General features: G+C 40.3%; 2 protein-coding genes across 4 annotated transcripts; one reads left to right on the forward strand and one right to left on the reverse strand.

Annotated features, from left to right (window-relative positions):
• Positions 1-1,974: 1,974 nt before the first annotated feature.
• On the reverse strand, positions 1,975-8,270 carry THAP5 (THAP domain containing 5). Its single transcript, XM_068669468.1, has 3 exons — positions 8,112-8,270; positions 4,866-5,055; positions 1,975-3,525 (listed from the first exon to the last, which is right to left on the reverse strand). The coding sequence occupies exons 1-3, from the start codon at positions 8,192-8,194 to the stop codon at positions 2,563-2,565; spliced, it is 1,236 nt and encodes a 411-aa protein (XP_068525569.1). The 5' UTR covers positions 8,195-8,270; the 3' UTR covers positions 1,975-2,562.
• A 64-nt stretch (positions 8,271-8,334) lies between these two features.
• On the forward strand, positions 8,335-16,864 carry DNAJB9 (DnaJ heat shock protein family (Hsp40) member B9). Of its 3 annotated transcripts, none has more exons than XM_068669469.1 (3): positions 8,335-8,459; positions 11,566-11,793; positions 13,171-16,864. In XM_068669469.1, the coding sequence occupies exons 2-3, from the start codon at positions 11,577-11,579 to the stop codon at positions 13,599-13,601; spliced, it is 648 nt and encodes a 215-aa protein (XP_068525570.1). In that variant the 5' UTR covers positions 8,335-8,459; positions 11,566-11,576; the 3' UTR covers positions 13,602-16,864. The 3 variants fall into 3 exon arrangements, with proteins under 3 accessions (XP_068525570.1, XP_068525572.1, XP_068525571.1); XM_068669471.1 differs by lacking the exon at positions 8,335-8,459 and adding an exon at positions 8,460-8,568; XM_068669470.1 differs by lacking the exon at positions 8,335-8,459 and adding an exon at positions 8,613-8,811.
• The last annotated feature ends 2,008 nt before the right edge of the window (positions 16,865-18,872 follow it).

Raw genomic sequence — 18,872 nt, forward strand, 5'->3', positions numbered from 1 at the left:
AAGCCAAATGCCATATTTCTGTAGTAGTAGAAAAGAAACAGCTTAACAGTTCAATATGTGTATTAAACTGCTGATGCCTCTTAAATCTGTAAAATGATGAAATTATTAATTGAATCACTGGAAACAAGCAGTCAAATGTTTTTTTTTTTAAAAAAGGTGCAAATGCAAAAATATTGAAAAGACAAATAAGATCATTTAATTTTGATCACTATAAGTTGGGTACATTACAAAATGTTTAATGATTTAATGTACTATTACCATAGTGAGCTGCAGCTGCTCAAGAGCAGTTTCCATTGGATCTGAAGGAATAACATAGTATCTCTGAAAGTCCTTAGGTTTAGTGAAAAAGGTTACACATTTTTATGATCAGAAAATGCTGAGAACAAGACATACACATAACACCTAATCACGGGAGTGTGGCAATTTCCAGCAGTTTTTCCTGTATTTATAATGATTAGCTTGAGTAACTCAGTGTCAGCATACTGTTGAAGCTAAGAACTTAGTCATATTTTTCTGGAAGCAAACATAGTCAGTTATAATTCTAAATATTTTAAAATGAATACAAAACTTCTCTGCCCAAAATAATTTATTGGAATCGATTTGCAACAACCATTTACAAAACACAGCACCGATTCTGGTCGAACTGCAGACTGTTTTGTGGTGGTTCAGCCTCTTCATCACTGCAAGACTGGCCCTGAGGAAGGCTACATGCAAAATCATCTAATTTTCCATCTCTGGCCTTTTTCAAAGTAAAGTTGGTGATGCTGATCGGTGCTGCAAAAATCACTGGATGAGAGGGACTATAATCTAACAGAGAGCAATCAAGCATAAAATTCAGAATTAAGGAAAACTGGTAAATTTACACAGCTCTACTTGAACACTCAAGGTTAACAGGCTGTCATATTATTTAACATCTATTGTTAGACATGAGAAAATAAATTTTAAAAAATAGAATAATAAAGCTGTAATACCCTGCTTGAAAAGAGTAGAGGTTACTTTGGGCAGCAACTAAGGTAATAGGCTCAGCTGAGAATAGCTAACTTGAGCATAAACAATGACCTATCTGGTATAAAAAGTTGTGTGCAAAGTAGAAAGGCAGAGGAACATTTAAGCCCATCCAAGTCTCATTAGCTCAAATTATCCTGTAGGAAAGAAATTCATAAACTTGGTGACATGTTTACTAAGGTATTTTTCTGTTATATTCCCAAGATAGCCCATAAAAAAAAAAAAAAAAGGAAAATTAAGGATCTTTTTTCTCCCAAGTTTATATACCTATGCCTCTATGCCACAAGAAACATTCTCAGTATTGCTATCAGGATTTTTTCTGAAATTTTACTAGTTTATAACTTCTCCAGTTGCAGGTCAACTTTGTAATCACTGTTGCTTGGATCCTCAATTTAATAATCAAAAAATTCCCCAGAAAGTTTCAGAATGAATCCAACAGAGAGCACAGGTAATTCACTGCAAAGAAACACATTAGGTCCGGTCCTACACTGAACCGGTGGTGGGAGAGATGCTTGAATAGTAGGAAAGTACATCAAAGCCCCTCAAGAATTTCAGTCACTACACACTGAACTCTAGCTCTAATCGGTAGCATGCTGACAGAATAAGCATGTCCTGCACACTAGAAACTGTTAATACAATCAATACAGGGGAGCAAATTTCTAATCTCAATATCCCACTTCTTGAAGAATTAGCTATAGAAAAAGTGACAGATTCTGTCCCTTTGCTCTATAAAGCATTGTTTTCTTCAGTGTACTATTAAGTGTACATGAATATATACAGACACAGATTGCATCATGATCAAAGCTGAGCAGACAGCACTCACTGAATATTTAGTTTTCCTTTTTACTAACCACAAAAAAATCCGTATTTATTTGTTTCTTTTGAGTGGAATATTCCATCAGCACAGAAAGAGGAGCGGCACCTGTTCATTGTAGTAATATTCTCATAAAAAAACAAAACAAAACTAAATGAATGGATACACCTTTTATTGCAGAAAAAAATAATATGGTCGAATTTAATAAGGTCAAAATGTACAAAAAGCTATCAGAATTAATGCTAGATGAACAGAAGACCAAAGAGTAATTGTGGCCTCACTGGACAATGTGTATTACATACCTCCTTACTGGTTTGAAAGAGAACCAGGAGACTTTTTTTTTTTTCCTTATGACAGCTGTTTTATAGTTTTCCATTCTACTCAGTTACACTGTCCATTCTGCTGCTGCCCCAAATGCAAGATCTGCATGTTTCAGGGAAGCCTGCATCTGGAAAAGTTAAACTTATTTTTATTGATTCACTTTACGTACTTTAACAAGACTAACAATTTTAGCTTTTCCTTTAAAGCTCACTTGCAAGTCATATTTTATGGGCAATGGCCTACCATCTAGCATTGATAGGAGTTGATGTAATATTTAGAGTATTTGCTATTCACACAATTTGCATTAGATATTTAAAATACCATGACTGAATCAAAACTTATTTTGTTCAAAAGGACAGTCAAGAGGCTGAAAAGATACTGTAGAACAGTAACTGAAACTGTAGAACAGTAACTGAAAGCCTTTACTGTATCATAGTCACTTCAAGTGTTGTGAAGCAGTTTTCTACCATCTTGAGCTTTTCTTCAGAAATAAGGTTTTCTTGCTTCAGTTGTCCAATAAGAGCTTCCAAGGACCTGAGTCTCCCCAAAGTTTGTATCTCTTGCATTTCAAGTAGAGTTATCTTAGAGTGGAGCTTTGAAATCTTTTGCCAGAGGAGCTCTCTGTCTATGTCTTGTTTGCAGTATGAATGCTCAGTTTGTAACACTTCACTTCCACTATACGCATTCACATACACAGATTTATCTGTTTCTTCTTCTTCCGTGTCGAGAAATTCTTCCTTAATAGATGGGAAAGAACTATCTATTATTTCAGACTCTTTTGGACTCTCAGCTGGTAGGATGATGGCAATGACAGATTCTTCACCTCCACTGAACTGTTCAATAGCTTGTGTGACCGTACTGACGAAAACTGCGTTTTCACTTGTAGGCTGTACTTCAACAGAACAGCCTAAAACGTGGGAGTTTGGGTTTTCAAGTGCATAGTCACTTATTGAACCTAAAGCATTGTTCAATTTCAGAGACGAATTCAAGTAATCAGGGTCTGAAAATTGCAAGACTGTAGCTGTACAACTTACTGAATCCTCTACAGAAGTATGAACACTGGCAGTTTCCACGTTCTGGACTGTTGTTGCCAATAAAACAGGCTCAGGCTGATGTATATGCTGCTGAGATGAATTATCAGGAATAACACTGTCTGCCTGAAAGTCTTCTCTGTTTTGTAGTTTTTGCATTTGTAAAGGTTTACTCAATGGAGTTGAACAGACTACTTCTGCTTTTTCATCTAGATTTTCTGCCATTGCAGGACTTTTCTTTGGTCTACAAAGTTCAAGTGATACAGGTACTTTCTCGGACTCTACATTTTTAGTTGTTTCTTCCACATCTTCTCTCCTTATCTCTTGTGGGCTGTTCTGAGAAGAGTCTTTTTCCTGGAGAACAAAAACAAAAAAAAAACCACTAAACTTCAGTCTTAAGTGACAGAAAAATGTATGCAAAGACAAAATTAAAGAAAACCAAATGAATTATATAATTTCAAATATGATACTTAACATCTCAGCAATCCTAGGGATTTTGAAAGAATGAATTAAATTGCTTCTGGATTAATTTCAGCAACCTGAGATTCCCACAGGCAGCAGCTCTCCAAGAACTGCTCCCACATGGCTCGGTACCACGGGGTCCATTCCCCAGGAGCAAACTGCTCCAGCACGGGTCCCCCACGGCTGGGCGGCAGCTCCCCCCAGACCCCCTGTTCTTGTGTGGGTTCCTCTCCACAGGCTGCAGCTCCGGCCCGGGGCCTGCTCCTGCAGGGGCTCTCCATGGGCCGCAGCCTCCTCCAGGCCACAGCCACCTGCTGCACCAGGGGCTGCTCCACCCATGGGGGGGCTGCAGTGTGGAGATCTGCTCCATGTGGGACCCATGGGCTGCAGGGGGACAGCCTGCTCCACCAGGGGCCTCTCCACAGGCCGCAGGGGAACCGCTGCTGCGTGCCTGGAGCACCTCCTGCCCTCCTGCTGCACTGACCTTGGGGGCTGCAAGGCTGCTTCTCTCACATTTTCTCACTCCTCTCTCCCATGCTGCTGCACTGCTTTCCCCTTTCTTATCTCTGCTCTCCCAGAGGCCCACGCAGCATCGCTCACTGGCTCAGCTCTGGCCAGCAGCGGGTCCTTTTTGGAGCTGTCTGGAGCTGGCTCTGACTGACATAGGGCTGATCCTGGGCTCTGCTCACAGAGGCCACCCCTACAGCACCACCCTGCTACCAAGCCCTTGCCACATAAACCCAACACACCAGTTCCATAACTCTGTGAAAGACAAGATGGAATAGCCCTTGTGGCATACCTTTAACAGCCTACACTCCTGAGCTCTTAGGTGTTTGAGGCTAGGGCCAGGAAAGAGAAATGCTGAGTTTGAAACAAAAACATTCTAAAGTCAGCATTTATGTACAGTTAGTTGACAGAAGACCTCTAAAAAATTGAATATTAATAGTAACCACACAGTGAAAGAACTTTTCTATGGGAAATTTTCTAAAGAACATACTTTTGGAATTTCCAATTAAAAAATAATACTGAATCTCCACTCAAAGTATGGGTAGTTGTTTTTCCTTTATACAGTGGAATCACACACTAGTTTTGTGTCAGTTCTGTTGGCAAAACATTTTGATGGGCAGGTATTTTTTAAATAAACTATGAGTATATTATAGACAATTAGCACATTTTTATTACAGAAATAGTTGGTTAGCTTTCTACTGTGATAAAAGATAGGAACACATTACCTCATCATCTGGGGAAGAGAAAATTGTTGGTACAGCTGTATGTTTCAAGTATCGTATACCCCATCGCACATCAAGGGAATCGGGGGTAAAATGATCACTGCATAGAAGCTGGTGTTTACTTGGAGTCCATGCATCTCGTTTCATATTCCGCAACCATTTCTCAAGTCTCTCTTTATCATGAAGTGGAAATCTTTTTTAAAACAGTTGTGGAAAAAAAAGAAACAGAAAAGCAAAGAATTGTTATTTTTTTTCTTTCTTTCTTTCTGTTTTCTTTATAAACAAAGGACATTCTGTTGTTCCTTACGAGGCTGTCCTTCCTTACTTGATTCTCTTGAAAGGAATGATTTTAATTTCTTTCTTTGTTTTTTTTTTTGTTTTCTTTTTTTCCTAAATATGAAAAGTTAATCAGGATGTCAATTACATGTTAATCTAATAACCATCAAAACAGTTTCTATTTGGATATTTGCTCCAGAGTTCAATAGTGGAATTTCTATTGATTTCTGCTGGTAAAGGGCTTCAAAGCCCTAGGCCAAGGTGTTTAAAAAGTCTTGATTTTGCAATACTTGCTCAAAATGTAGTTCTCCTGAAGTCTGACGAAATACTTCATTAAATAAGTGTTAGACCTGGCCCTCATTTTATAAATAGTATTTTTTTCCTTACTACACAAAATTATTACCCAACCCTTTTGTTATTATTTTTCTTTGACTAAGTGTCTCTTAGCATACACCATATTCAGGGTTGTCTGATAACTTATAAATGTGAATAGCATTTCCAGTGCAGGATCTAAATTTTGTTCAAAAAGTAAAAATGTTTTGTGCTGGTGTGCATTTACTTTTGGTTTCAGAAATTAAGCTGTCTTACAGTGTTGAGTATCCCAACAATGTCATGTAACCCATAACTAACTTTTCAACCCTCTAACCTACTTGCAAAATATATGAAATTTATTTTGAAAGTATATGCAAACAGTCATATTACATGGGAAAGCGAGCTAAGTTAAAAGAAAATGAGCCAACATAAGTAATTTACTCAATGAATCACAAGACACAAAAATTGAAGGGAAATTAAAGGCTCATTATGATGCATGTCCAGTCATGCAGTTAGCGTAATGGCAACACATATGTTCAGACCACCCTGAACTCTCAGCTCTTACTAGACGGACATCAAAGTACTTGAAATGTGCTTGCAGATTTCGCTGGGAGTGCTAAGTTTCTTTCTACACTAGCCTATAATCACATATAATACATAGAACATAACTTGATTTCTGAACACCAACAAATGACTCCTCTTAAGAAAGCAATACTCTAATATTCCACAGAATCATGAACAATAACTGCAACAAAAAAAAAACAAACACTGCACTTTAAGTAAAAGAGAAATTCATTTGGTCATCAAACCTGACCTAATCATAAGTGTAGGACGTAAAGAGTATTAGATGTTGGCAGTATGAGGGGGTGACAACCATCCAGATGTGACAAGTGCCTACATTACAAACCAGTTTTGTCTTTCTCCCTAAATAGCTGATTTTTTCCTTTTAATTAACCAGTTCTTTCTATGATGTTTATTATTGTATGTTAATAGACCAGAATAACATTAACTGAACTTCAATGCACGAAAAATGGTGCAGCAGTGAGGTATTCCCACAAAACAGAAGCTGTGGAGAGAGCCTGGGGTGCCGAGGGGCTGTTTGTCACCCAAATTCTACGAAAGGTTGGTTACATCTCGGCAAACCCTAGATCCCACCCTGAAACCACAGGTTTCTTCTCAACAGTCACACATGGCAATGACCCTCCTCTGCAGGCCCACAGTGTCCTAAAACTGCAAGTAGCTGCACTTTTCCAACCTTTATCCCACCTTTTGAATTTGTTGCCATTTAAGTTTTCAAGTTACCAAGGAAATGGTGCAAACTGTTGATCCAACCAGCTCTTTGCAGGAATGCAAAGAATAACACCAGTAAAAAGAAGATAACCTCTCAAGGACAGGTCAGTGGTTCAGCCTTTCCAATTGCTGCCTGCTCAGACTGTGTACACCCAATAGCAGCATTACACATATCATACAGCGTTTTACAGAGCTCAGCCTGGGATGTTACTATCTAGGTCCAAAGAAGGTTCTCAGTAAGAGGACAAGGTTCCTTCAGTAGAAGGTCACACCACCAAACACACCTTCTCCAAGAAGGCCTTGAGAGCATTTGCTTCCACTGCCATTACCCTTGCAACTCAGCACTCACTGCCTTCCCTGCACCAGCCAGTTTCACATTGGGAAACAAAAAAAAATCTGCGGTGAGAGACAAAGTCTGGTCATGAGATTTATTATTTTGGCTAAAGAATAACTTTGCCAAAACCTGCTCCTGCTCTCAAATACACCCTAAATCCTCAATAGCATCTGTTATATCTGTTATAATAGCATCTGTTATACCTGTTACCTGTTATAGCATCTAATATACCATCTCTGGTATAAACAAGTCTCAGCACCTCTTCTGCCAGACTGTGACAGTTTTAACACAAAACAGTTCAATGGCTAGATAAAATGGCAGGGACTTTGAAATCATTGAAGTATTAGGGTTGAAAATGAGCTCCAAGATCATCTGGTCCAACCATCACTCTACTACCAGTGTTACCACTGAACCATGTCCCTAAGCGCCAGGTCATATTTACACTGATGCTGTACACTCGAGTGTAAGTATGTACCAGCACTCCAACTTGCTTTGATCATCCGTGTGGTACTCAAATTATTCATATTACCCTAGAAAATGTATTTCCACTCGTTTTCAGAATTGTTTTATGATGATAACGTATTTTGGCTGAACCACGCACGGTGTATGTTGTAGGTGAAGTAGTTTAATCTGATCTAAAGCCCTTCTGACGGTGTTTTCCTGTGAGACTTCCTGATGTAGGATCAACTCCGCCTGCCGAACAGCGGCCGTGCAGCGAACCCAGCTCACGGCTCAGCCCTGGGCTCACCCAAACCCAGTCCCGGGCTGCCTGCGGAGCCGATTTTCTCCTCAGAGTCAGAAATTCAGCATTATCTCCACACACCCGCATTTACTGCGCCTTAACGCCACAGCAACCCGCCGGTACCGGCTCCGTGCCCCTCGCAGGGCCGAGCAGCTCAGCTCCGAGCCCCCACAGCAGCGCTGCCCTTCCCTTCCCTTCCCTTCCCTTCCCTTCCCTTCCCTTCCCTTCCCTTCCCCTCCCCACACCCTCCCAGCCCCCGCCCGCTCCCCCCGAGCCCCCCGGGCCGCCCACTGACGGGTAGAAGCTGAGCTTGCGGCGGTCCCTGGCGCTCTGCCCGCCGCGGTTCTTGCAGCAGGCGGCGGCGCAGTACCGCGGCATGGCGGCGCGGCCCCGGCCCCGGCCGGCCCGGAACCACGGGCAGGGGGGGCTGCGGGGGGGGGGGGCGGCAGTCACGGGGACAACGGGGAGGGGAGGGAGGGGAGGGAGGGGGCGGCGCGCCGCGGCGTCACGTGGTGGCGGGGGGACCAATGGCGCAGCGCTTCGTGTAGCAGCGGCGGGAGGGCGGGGTGCGGAGGGGAGGGAGGGGGCTGCGCGCGCTGGCGGCCGTTGGGCGGGAGCGGCGCGCGGGGACGGCGGCGCTGAGGTGAGGAGGTGGGGGGGGAGCGGGACCCCCTGAGGGGAGCGTGGCGGGGCCGCTCCGCTCGGCTCCTGGCCCGGGCACTCGGCCGCCGGCAGGCCCGCAGCAGCAGTGGGTGAGGCAGGACGGAGGCCCACAGCATGCAGGGGCTGAGGGTCGGGCACCTGCCGGTGGTGGTTGGGGCGGGGGGTGCTCGGTTAATGGCTCCTTGGTGTAAAGCCCCGGCTGATGCTGGGTGTGCGCGGCTCGGAGGGGGCTCTCCGGTGCTCTTCGGAAGTTACAGGGGCTGTTCTGTGGTGAAGCTTAGTGTGAGGAGGCGTACAGAGCTCAGCGGTCCTTAACCGAGGATAAATTCGAGGTAATTAAAGTGCAGAGCCTCCGAAGTGAAACTTACTTAATACACACGCAGAGTCAGCGTGGACAAGAGGCTTTGTAGCGACAGTGATATCAGAGGTACTCGGGGAGCGGGGAGGAGGTCGGGCCTGGCCTGTATCGGTAGCTGAGATGCCATGAGCAACGCTGAGATGCTCACTCCATATCACGCATCTTCTGGCGAAAAAAATCAATAATTCAAAATATATCGTGTAAACTTAAGACTTGTTATCAGGTTAAAATGCTGCCTATGTATGGGTTTCCTTTATGTTTGTTTTTGGTGTGAGTTTTATTATTCCATGCGCGTTTCACAGAGTTGTTCAAGGACAGCATTAAGTCTGCCAGTGTTCTGAAGCTTCATTTCTTTAAAGCGTAACAGGTTTGATAGAGGTTTTGGGGAGTTTAAGTGCAAATAAATGTGTCTGTTTTTTATTATTATTTATTTAAAATTCAGTCAGTTTTTAGTACAAATTAAAAAAGCCTAGAAATCCAAGTAAAACTAGGGGTAGTAGAGCATGGATCTGCGTTACCAAAATCTCAATGTAAAGCTATAGAGAAATAAAGAAAAACCTAGCTATAATTCCTTAATTAAGAGTCATAGAAGTTGAGGGGCTTAGGCAGAGCAGAAAGCTTGAGTGACTTGACATTCTCAGGGTCTGATAATTCTGGAAGTTATAATAGAGGGTTTGTCCCTTAATGAAGGAGTTAAATAACTATTTTTAGCACCTTTTGGTGTTTACTAGTAGAAGCATGGAGTTAAGCCTCCAGAAAGTGGAACAGATTGGTTTTTATTTCATTTCCTCACACCTACATCATGCTTATGTAATCTTTGGCATGGTAGGAAGACGTGAGCCTGTATCTGCAAAGCAGAAACAGAAAGAAAGCACACAAAAGTGTGGAGGGATGTACGTGTGTCTTGGCATCCAGGTGGCAGAGTTTCAGGTTAGCGAACTGGTGGGTGAAAATATGTGGAAAATGCTTGGAAAGCTTCTTGTTCTAAAAATACGTCCAGTGTCATGCAAGGGGAATATGGAAAAGAACTGTCCATTTGGTATCTAGATACAGTGCTCAAAATACAGTTTGTTTCAACTGCTGCTCCTTACCACTTGATATCACGCGGGCTGCTTGCCAAATAAATGCTTAAGAGGGCATGAGAATGTTAATCGTACATGAGCTTTTTGCTATGACCTTACAACATTAGTTTTAGCCCCCTGCCTTACCTATTAGAAATAATAGTTTTGCCAATTTTGATGCTTAGGTGTTCATTTTCTTTAGAGGGTGTGGACTTCCTATTAAAGTCTGAGTTGTCTCATATGAGTACCTGATACACAGAATTCAAAACCTTCGAGTGACAAATGTTTAGGCCACGTACTGACTAAAAGTATAGTTGGAGTACCATTAAAGCTAGAGTCAAGTTAGCTTATTCAGCTTTCAGGAGAATAATGCTACGCTTAGCTATAGAATTCTTCTCCTTGAGTTGTGATTGTGATACTGTCACATCAGTGCAATCTGATGGGGGTTGGGGGGACCATGTTATTTCTGGCATGTTCAAGGCATTGCCATACATCCTCCTGGTTAGGGGACAACCAGCATTCTGTCTTTGAATGTTCGTGTTTCGGTACTGTATGTTTTAAGTACTTTTTTTATATGCATAAATCCTTCAAATATTGTTTGAGCTTGTCTTCTGGTAGGAAGAGCCCACTCTTGTCATTTATAAAAAAAAAAAATCATAAAAGATGATATGGCTACATGGAGCTGATTTTTTTTTCTGCATCTTATCTATGCCACTGCTTTTTCCATGAGTTTTAGTTTCAATTCTTTTTAAGTATAAGTTTTTGACAAATACATTTGTTAAAAAATAGTTAAACTTTTAGTTACAGTTTAAGCTGTTTGTATAGAAGTTTTTTTTGAGCTCAGTACAGACATTGAGAATTGCATGTGTAAATCTTTATATGCTGTGGCATTTATTAGATAAATTCTCTGATATCAGAGGTATGGTAGGTGTTTATATTTAGAATACAATCTAAAATGCAAGTAAATCAAGCCCAGCCCGTTATAAAATAGTGTTCTACTTGACTGACCTCTGTACTCTAGACGAGTATTTCCTTGTATCATACTCACCTTAGGTCAGTTAGGTGACCTTCTGAAGCTGACTGAGCATCTAACAGTCGTGATTTCCTGCAGCCCAAAGTTGTTTTTCAGGCCTGTTGTGTTTTCAGGTTCTTAATGTTGCACAAGCTAATCAGTGAGTTATTCTACCAGCACATTCGGTAGGTTTTGAAACCTGTGCTCTAATTTAGAGCTGCTGTGTTAATGATCCTAGAACTTAGTTTAGAAGTTAGAACGTAGGGCTTAGTTTAAAGCTAGTCCGGGTACGCCAGCATGAACTGTTTCATGCAGTGAAGGTACTGTATGTTTAATTCAACAACTGGAAACAGGACTGAGGGGAAATGTGTGGGTAAGGATAGCTGTAGACCAAAGGTGAACACAAAAGAGCACTTGAGATGGATGTGAAATGTGAATTTGCATCATTTCCATTCACGTATTCTGTGACTGTGAACCTAGGGAGGTGGGGTTTGTTAACTAACAACAAAGGTGAAAGAACTTGCTGATGTGTCAGTCACAGAGTGACTCCTAAAAAAAAAACACACCTCTTCCTCTTTCAGTTTATGGTTGTGCCTTTTTAAGCTGCTGTGGAACCTGAAATAACCTGTTCATGTATATTTCTCTTTCTTTCTAGGAACCAGAGAAATGGCAACTACACAATCTGTCTTCACATTTGCCCTCTGCATTTTAATGATAACGGAGTTAATACTGGCTACGGAGAGCTATTATGATATCTTAGGAGTTCCAAAAAATGCATCTGACCGCCAGATCAAGAAGGCGTTTCACAAACTGGCCATGAAATACCACCCAGACAAAAACAAGAGTCCTGGTGCAGAAGCAAAATTTAGAGAAATTGCTGAAGGTAATGTATGCTAACCTCAGTCTTAACTGGATACGTGGCTTATATCTGTGAACAAATGCAGTAACTGAAGTGTACTGTTTTTACTGAATAAGAGATTAATTTTTTTCGTTATATTTCTGTGGTGCAAATGCCCCGTATCAGTTTTCCATTTTCTTGCACATAGGCAGGCCTTTTGCACAGTTTATGCATTCCTGCCTGTTAGACTTCTAGGCTCATGCCTCTTCTTACAAAAAATACTTGGCAGGAGGACAACTTTGGCAGTAGAAGAGTATTTCAAATACTCTCCTTATATTCTGGTCTGTCTAGTAAGATCCAGCTCAGGGTTACTAAGGTTTCAGGGGGACCTAATGGAAACCTTACAGCACTTATGGGGAGATTTTGTGTGTTTTTATTAAAAACAATCTGCAGCAAGGCTCTTCAGTGGTTCTTGGTAAGAATACAAGAGACAGCAGGTATGAGAGATGCCATGTGGCTATAAGGAAAAACTTTGAAACTTTCTTCACCATGAGGACAGGCAAGTGTTTGAACAGGATGATTAGAGAGGCTGTGCACGTCCCATCCTTGGAGAGTTTTCAGGAATGAGTGGATAAAGCCCTGAATAACTAGTCTGATCTCATAGCTGACCTTACTTTGTGCAAAGCATTAGATTAGAGACCTGAGGGCACTTCCAGCCTGAACTATCCTGTGATCCTAGGAATACGCCATTCTTATGTGTTCTGGGATTAACATATACTGATGGAAATGAATGATCAAGAACATAAAAAGGCTTGCTGAAAAATAGTGTTCCCGTTTCTGCTCCCCATAGACTATTATAACATAGGCATTTTGCATGACAAAGCTAACATGACTTCTGGGTTTTATCTTCATGTCTGCAGAACTGTTCTTTTGGAAGAAAGGTAGTGATTAATGTAGTGTATCTCTTTAGATACAGCAGCTGTTAGCATATGCTAACAGGAGGAAGCAGGAGTTCCAAATAAATATTGAGCTATTTAGAATAGTTGGTAAGCCAATGACAGGTAAGAAAATGGAGGGGTTTAAAATACCCATTCTAGTAACACTGTGTATGTTATCTGTCAATTTCTGCCTTGGAGCACCAGTAGATGTAGTTTTGGACCAAGATCAGATAGAAACCTAATTCCATTTCAGGTATCCCCAATTACAAAATCTAGGTTTATTGTTAAACTTCTGTGAAGTCGAAAATTTGGTCATATGGTAATTAATTTCCTTTATTTTATCTCCATGCTGTTTAGCTTGCCACTTAGCTGTAACTGCAGTGTGGCTAGAGTTTACTGTGCTGTTGTTCTGTGTATGTGTTTGTCTTTATAATGAACGTGCAACTGAAGTTTTTCTACTTTTTTTCTTTTTAAACTGAAATAGCATATGAAACATTATCAGATGAGAATAAACGAAGAGAATACGATCAATTTGGCCGTCATGGAGGACAAGGAAATAATGGAAGCCCGTTCCATCAGTCATTTAACTTCAACTTTGATGATCTGTTCAAAGACTTTGACCTCTTCAGTCAAAACTCACGGTCGAAAAAGCACTTTGAAAATCACTTCCGAAGTCATCGGGAAGCTCACAGTCGGCAAAGACGTTCTTTCCAAGAGTTCTCCTTTGGAGGTGGACTGTTTGACGATGTGTTTGAAAATATGGAAAAAATGTTTTCTTTTAGTGACTTTGAAAATGCACACCGACATGCAGTGCGAACTGACAGCAGGTTTCATGGATCCAGCAAGCACTGTAGGACTGTCACTCAGAGACGAGGAAACATGGTCACTACATACACGGACTGTTCTGGACAATAATGTTTCCTTTCCTCTTCTTTCAACATCTTCATAATTTTCCTTGGTTTTGTGCTAATATGGAAAAAAAATCTGTGTTCTAAACAACACTTAACACAACTGCTATAAAGAAATTATAGATGAAACTAATTCTCAGAATAGAAATAACATGCAATTGGAACTAAATGCCTCAGTAACTTCTTAAAATGGGAGAGAAATAATCCCATGTGACAGAAGAAATTGTGTTTTTCAGTTTAGTAAACACTTTCTGTAAATTTGAACTTTAACACATGATATATTTTTTTAATTTTAGATATGTAATATAATTCTCCTATGCCAATTTAAGAATGTTTTAGTTACTGGTGCATGGATTTCAGCAGAGGAGATACTTTATTCTGAAGTGCTGCTTTTTTTATCATGACTTTCTGAGTTTTCACTAGCAGTTTTTACTTGATGTGGACTTACTGCACAAATCAGACATCTTACACAAAATAGCAGCAGAAATATAACTTACCTGGGTCTTTATTTGTTACTGTCCAGCACTGCAAATCTATTAAAAATAAAACACATGTTATTCTCCAACTTAAAAATGTGTTTCACTAGGAGAGTGATGCAGGAATGACTTCTATTTCCAAGTAACTTTTCATTGGCCTGAAAGTATTTTTAGGATGTGTATAACCCTTGACTTTCTTAAGGGCTGTTCATGTATACAGTTCTGTATTCACGAGGTTAGCGTGTCTCTCACCTCCAAAACACAAATATCCCTTAAAAAAGTTTGGAAGAGCATATTGAGTACACTCTTGCGTTATGCTTGTTATATTGTCATGTGTGCAATGTAGTTTCCATAGCTCAGTTTTTTGAACTTTAATACTCTGTGCTTTTGCAAACTTAAACACGATAAGCTTACCTACAGATTCCTGGTGTTTCTGGAAGGGTTTAAATAATAATAATAATAAAAAAAAAAAGGTAGATTGTTTAGATTGGCTGCTTGTCAGCAGGGAGCTTTTAGCTTTGTGATTTGAAAGGTAAACTCTTGTCATAAAGAAAGAGTAAAACTGAAAATTACAATCCATGTGTTCACCTAATGCCTTGTGGTGCTGGAATCTGATAATAAAAGCAGTGCTAATGGGTAACAGTTTCAGTGCCATGGAAATCCATAACCAGTATAAACTATTCAAAACATAACAAATCTCTTAATATAACTGATGTCAACCCAAAACTTCAATTTTATTTCTTAACCAATAGTATAAGTCCAGTATATGAAATTGATTCCCCTTTGTAAGGTTGCTATCATACACATATTGCTATCTTTTCTTAAGCATGAGTGAAGAATTTACCTTTCAAATTGATTGCATGAGCAAAATGAGCATTTTGAACAGCAATATTGCAAATAAGTTTTGAATTCTTAAAATCTTCAAAGAGATCTAACCATTTGTTTCTTGAACTGATACTGAAAGCTGACTGTTTGCTAAGTAACTTTAACCTTTCCCATAAGGGTGCGTATTATTGCTTATTCAGTTCTCATTCACTAATTACTTGGATTATTGCATTGTATTAAGTGCTTTTCCGTTTCCATGTTTTTCTTTATTTATTAATGGACTAATACCTCATATATGGTCTTTATAAAAAGCCAGTAATTTGTGCAACGTTATCGGAATGTGCAATATTCTTACAGTAGGAAAAGTGCTGGGGTGAGTGTCTATGTCTGTTACTTCCACCCTCTTTCTGTGTAAGTAGATATTAGTTTCTTCTGTATAATATGACTGAACTGAAAGTTGTAATTCATGTAGATTTCTGCAGCTGTTTTAACAGACTCCATCAGTCCTAAGCATGAATCGAATTGTCTGATTCATACCATGTGGGCATCCAAGTGAACAAATCACTAACTTATAGTTACGAATTACTTTCTCACAAATATCAGTTTATATTTTTGAGAGAGAACGTTTCTGTATGTATTTGGGGAGATTTGTTCACACTGATAAAAGCTACATCCTTTCAGTAATGCTGTTGTATTTAAGTATTAAGTAATGTTCTATAGGGATTGGAATTTGCTGGAATTTGCAGGTGGGAAACAACTCTAGAAGCAGGCTGTGAAGGTAAAATATTAATGTATTTCTCAGTCTAGTGAACAGTTTCTTAATTACTTAAAAATAACTTGGAAACAGCAGAATGAGCAGTTTTTAAGTGTTGAAGAAGGAATACTTAAAGTTCTTACCATAAGCAAACTACTGACTTCTCCAAAGGTAGTTTTCTCTGGTTATGAACTTGGGACTGTTCCCTAAAATGAGCTTTGTAAATTGTAGGAAGCACAGCTACTGCCAAAATGTAAATATCTGAAGTGGCTACATGAGTTCCTCTTTCAGGCAAAAGCTATTGTGTTTTTTGTTTTTGTTTTTTTTTAAGTGAAAATAAATCCTTGGTTGCTTCTGTGTTAGCTCCCCCTCTTCAAGGATGCTCCAAGCTTTATTAATAAAAAGTGTGCTTGTTTTCCTTGTCTCTTGAAAGCCAAAGTATGGAGCTGGTAATAAAATGATTGGATCACTAATTTTCTTGCTAATAGTACCTTAAAAAGAGTTTTGCCTAGTGTATTTTTATCTGCTTCCATATTAGTTCTCTTAAATCACATCTCATAGGAAAACCAACAAATATATCCTGTAATTACTGTGGCTTCTCAGAGTGACCTTTTTGCTTGCTTTGGTTGTTGATCAGAGCTAAAATCCAAAGGAGAGGTTGTCAGGATAGAAGAGTAGTGTATTGCTATCCCGATGGCTTTCTATGATGGGTGTATTTTAAGAGGACTCAGCTGAAAAAATTCAGACAGGCTTTCCTCAGTCAGCAGTCTGCAGTTCACGGCTGTCAGAGCACAAGCTTGCAAAACATGCAATGCGTCTCACTTATTCGGAGCCCTTGCACATTCTTTTCCTATTTATAGGGTCTGCTTCATGGCAGGCTTGCTAACGGAAGTCCTAATATAACCTTATGACACCCCTGACTTCAGGAGTTTCTCAAGTGCTTGAGTCTTGTCATCCTTGATCTCCACATCTTGTGAAAAGACCCAGCAAAGGTTATTTTTTTGTTATGTAAGGGTGAAAAATACAACTCTTAGTTTTTAAGAAGGCATTTATGCATATGTAACTCCAAATGTTGAGTTTCTAACACTTTATAAAAGACTAGTGTTCTACTCACATTTGTTTTTTCCTGTTATGCTTTTGAAACACAGTATCTAATGGAGATGAAAGTACTGTAAACATGATTAGGGTGCCATTACATTAAATGTGTGAAAATTGTTTGTGTGTGGAAATCTTTTTTTTTCTTCCCTCACAGTAGTTTGTAGATTGAAGTCAGATTAAAGGATGTTGTGTAGAACTTGTGTTTTATAGAGCACCTTGAGTGCTACTTTTTTCTGTGAAGACATCAATAGGATGATGGGATTGACAGGGAAAAGGAATTGGAACTGAAAGAAATAGATGTGATTTTTCCCTGGTCTGTTTTTCTTTTTCTTTTTTTTTTTTTTCAGGCCTAATTCTTCAAAGGTGGGGGATGTGAAAGTTTCAGACATCTCATTGTGCCATCTATCATTAGAACTGTCTTTCCTGGAACTTGAGCGAGTCTTCCATCTTAACAGTGCAAAAACAAATTTTTAGGTCTAAATGTATTGGAGATGATGGAAGATCTCTGCTTGATGCTGAGGGATGGTTGTTTGTGTTTAACTCGTATTGAGAGCACCTCTTTAAGAGCTTTTCTGGGACTTGATTGTCTGAAGTCTTCAGCTGACGAACTGTAGATAGCATTACTTCTGGAAGCCAGAACCACATGCAGGGACAGTTTCAGGCTGGATGTAAGGGAAGAAAATGTTTGTAGCGCTTGTTGTAGTGTTAGTGCTCACCCAGCTCCTTATGAATCACTGCACTCCCCCCTGCACAGGGATGGCAACCTCTAGCCTGGAACCTTTCTAGGAAGTAGTCAGGCTGAAAATGCACATTTGTGTTTCAGTTGCCAGTCAGGTCCCAGATGAAACATGAATAAAGGACTCTCCTTTCTCCTGATACGGCTGCCTGACCAGGGAGTATGTGGTGTCTCCTGTTACGCATGCAGTTGGTCTGAATGATGGAGACTGAGGTCCACTGGGGATACTGGCCTGGCTCCAGGGAGAGACTGGGAATTGTGGGAGACCCAGGGGACATGCACTAGTGGTGCAGCTCATCTTCCAAAACAGGAATCTCCTGCAATGCAGCACTTATAATGTTTTAATAAAGTGGACAGTGTGGGGGGCAACATATGGAGATGAGTCTTCATATGACTTCAGGGATGTTATGGATGTGTTGCAGGATATTAAGCTACAGGATGGTACCCTCAGATGGGGTGTGGAAGGAATCTTTTTTTTTTTTTTTTTTTCCCCAGAGTCCAGGACATCTGCTGTTCAGGGTGGATTAGGTCAAGAGATGCAGAACATTAATTAGTCCACATCAACTGACCCAGGCAATGTAACTATGTATTGCTGTTTCCAGAAGCTATGGTTTTCTGTTTCACAACAAACCTCTTGTTAGGCACCACTTGTTACCAGAATTTTATCTAAACACGAGTAGAAGAGGAAATACATTTTAGGTGGTTGCTTGTTGATGATACCACTATCATCTGTTCCTCATCTCCCACTGGCACAGAGGTGAATATGCTAAATGAGAAATAAGAAAGATGAAGTGAGCCTTGTCTGAGGGGTCCCACTTGACTTCACACCATTTTGCTTCAACACCTGGCACAGGCAAGACTTTTAGCTTTAAATATGCAGGGTTTTGGGTAGTGACTTGATGAAAAGTTGTATATTATGCCCGTGGGGCAGGGGTAACATACGTTTCTCTTCTGTCATGCAACAATAGGCACTTTAGAGAACTCAATTAAATTATAAAGCAGATCTGAAATGCCTGTCCTGGGGCAGCGTTCTCCAGACTCCACCTGGCTGAAGAACAAGAACCCATTATAATGCCACGATCATAATGCTGAGCATGCAGAGTTCCAGCAGAGAGAGAAGATACTCTATCCTCCACCCAAATTCCTTAATGGGTCCAAACAAAGACTTTGAGCCAGTCATTCTGCTTTAATATGTACATTTGAAGTTGTTTTAAAATAATGTGGGTCTTAGGCCTGTTAGGGAGCTAACCCACCTGCTTGGGATTTGATGGTTCTGCCACCTCTTGGTAGCTCAAGCTTGGAGACAGGGCAGTGTGGAGGGTGTGCTGGCTATGCTGCTGGGGTCGGTTCAGATGTTAGCACTTGTGTACAAATAAATGGAATAATGAC

Source organism: Anas acuta, chromosome 1 (genome assembly GCF_963932015.1).
Source record: "Anas acuta chromosome 1, bAnaAcu1.1, whole genome shotgun sequence".
NCBI classification, from domain to species: domain Eukaryota; kingdom Metazoa; phylum Chordata; class Aves; order Anseriformes; family Anatidae; genus Anas; species Anas acuta.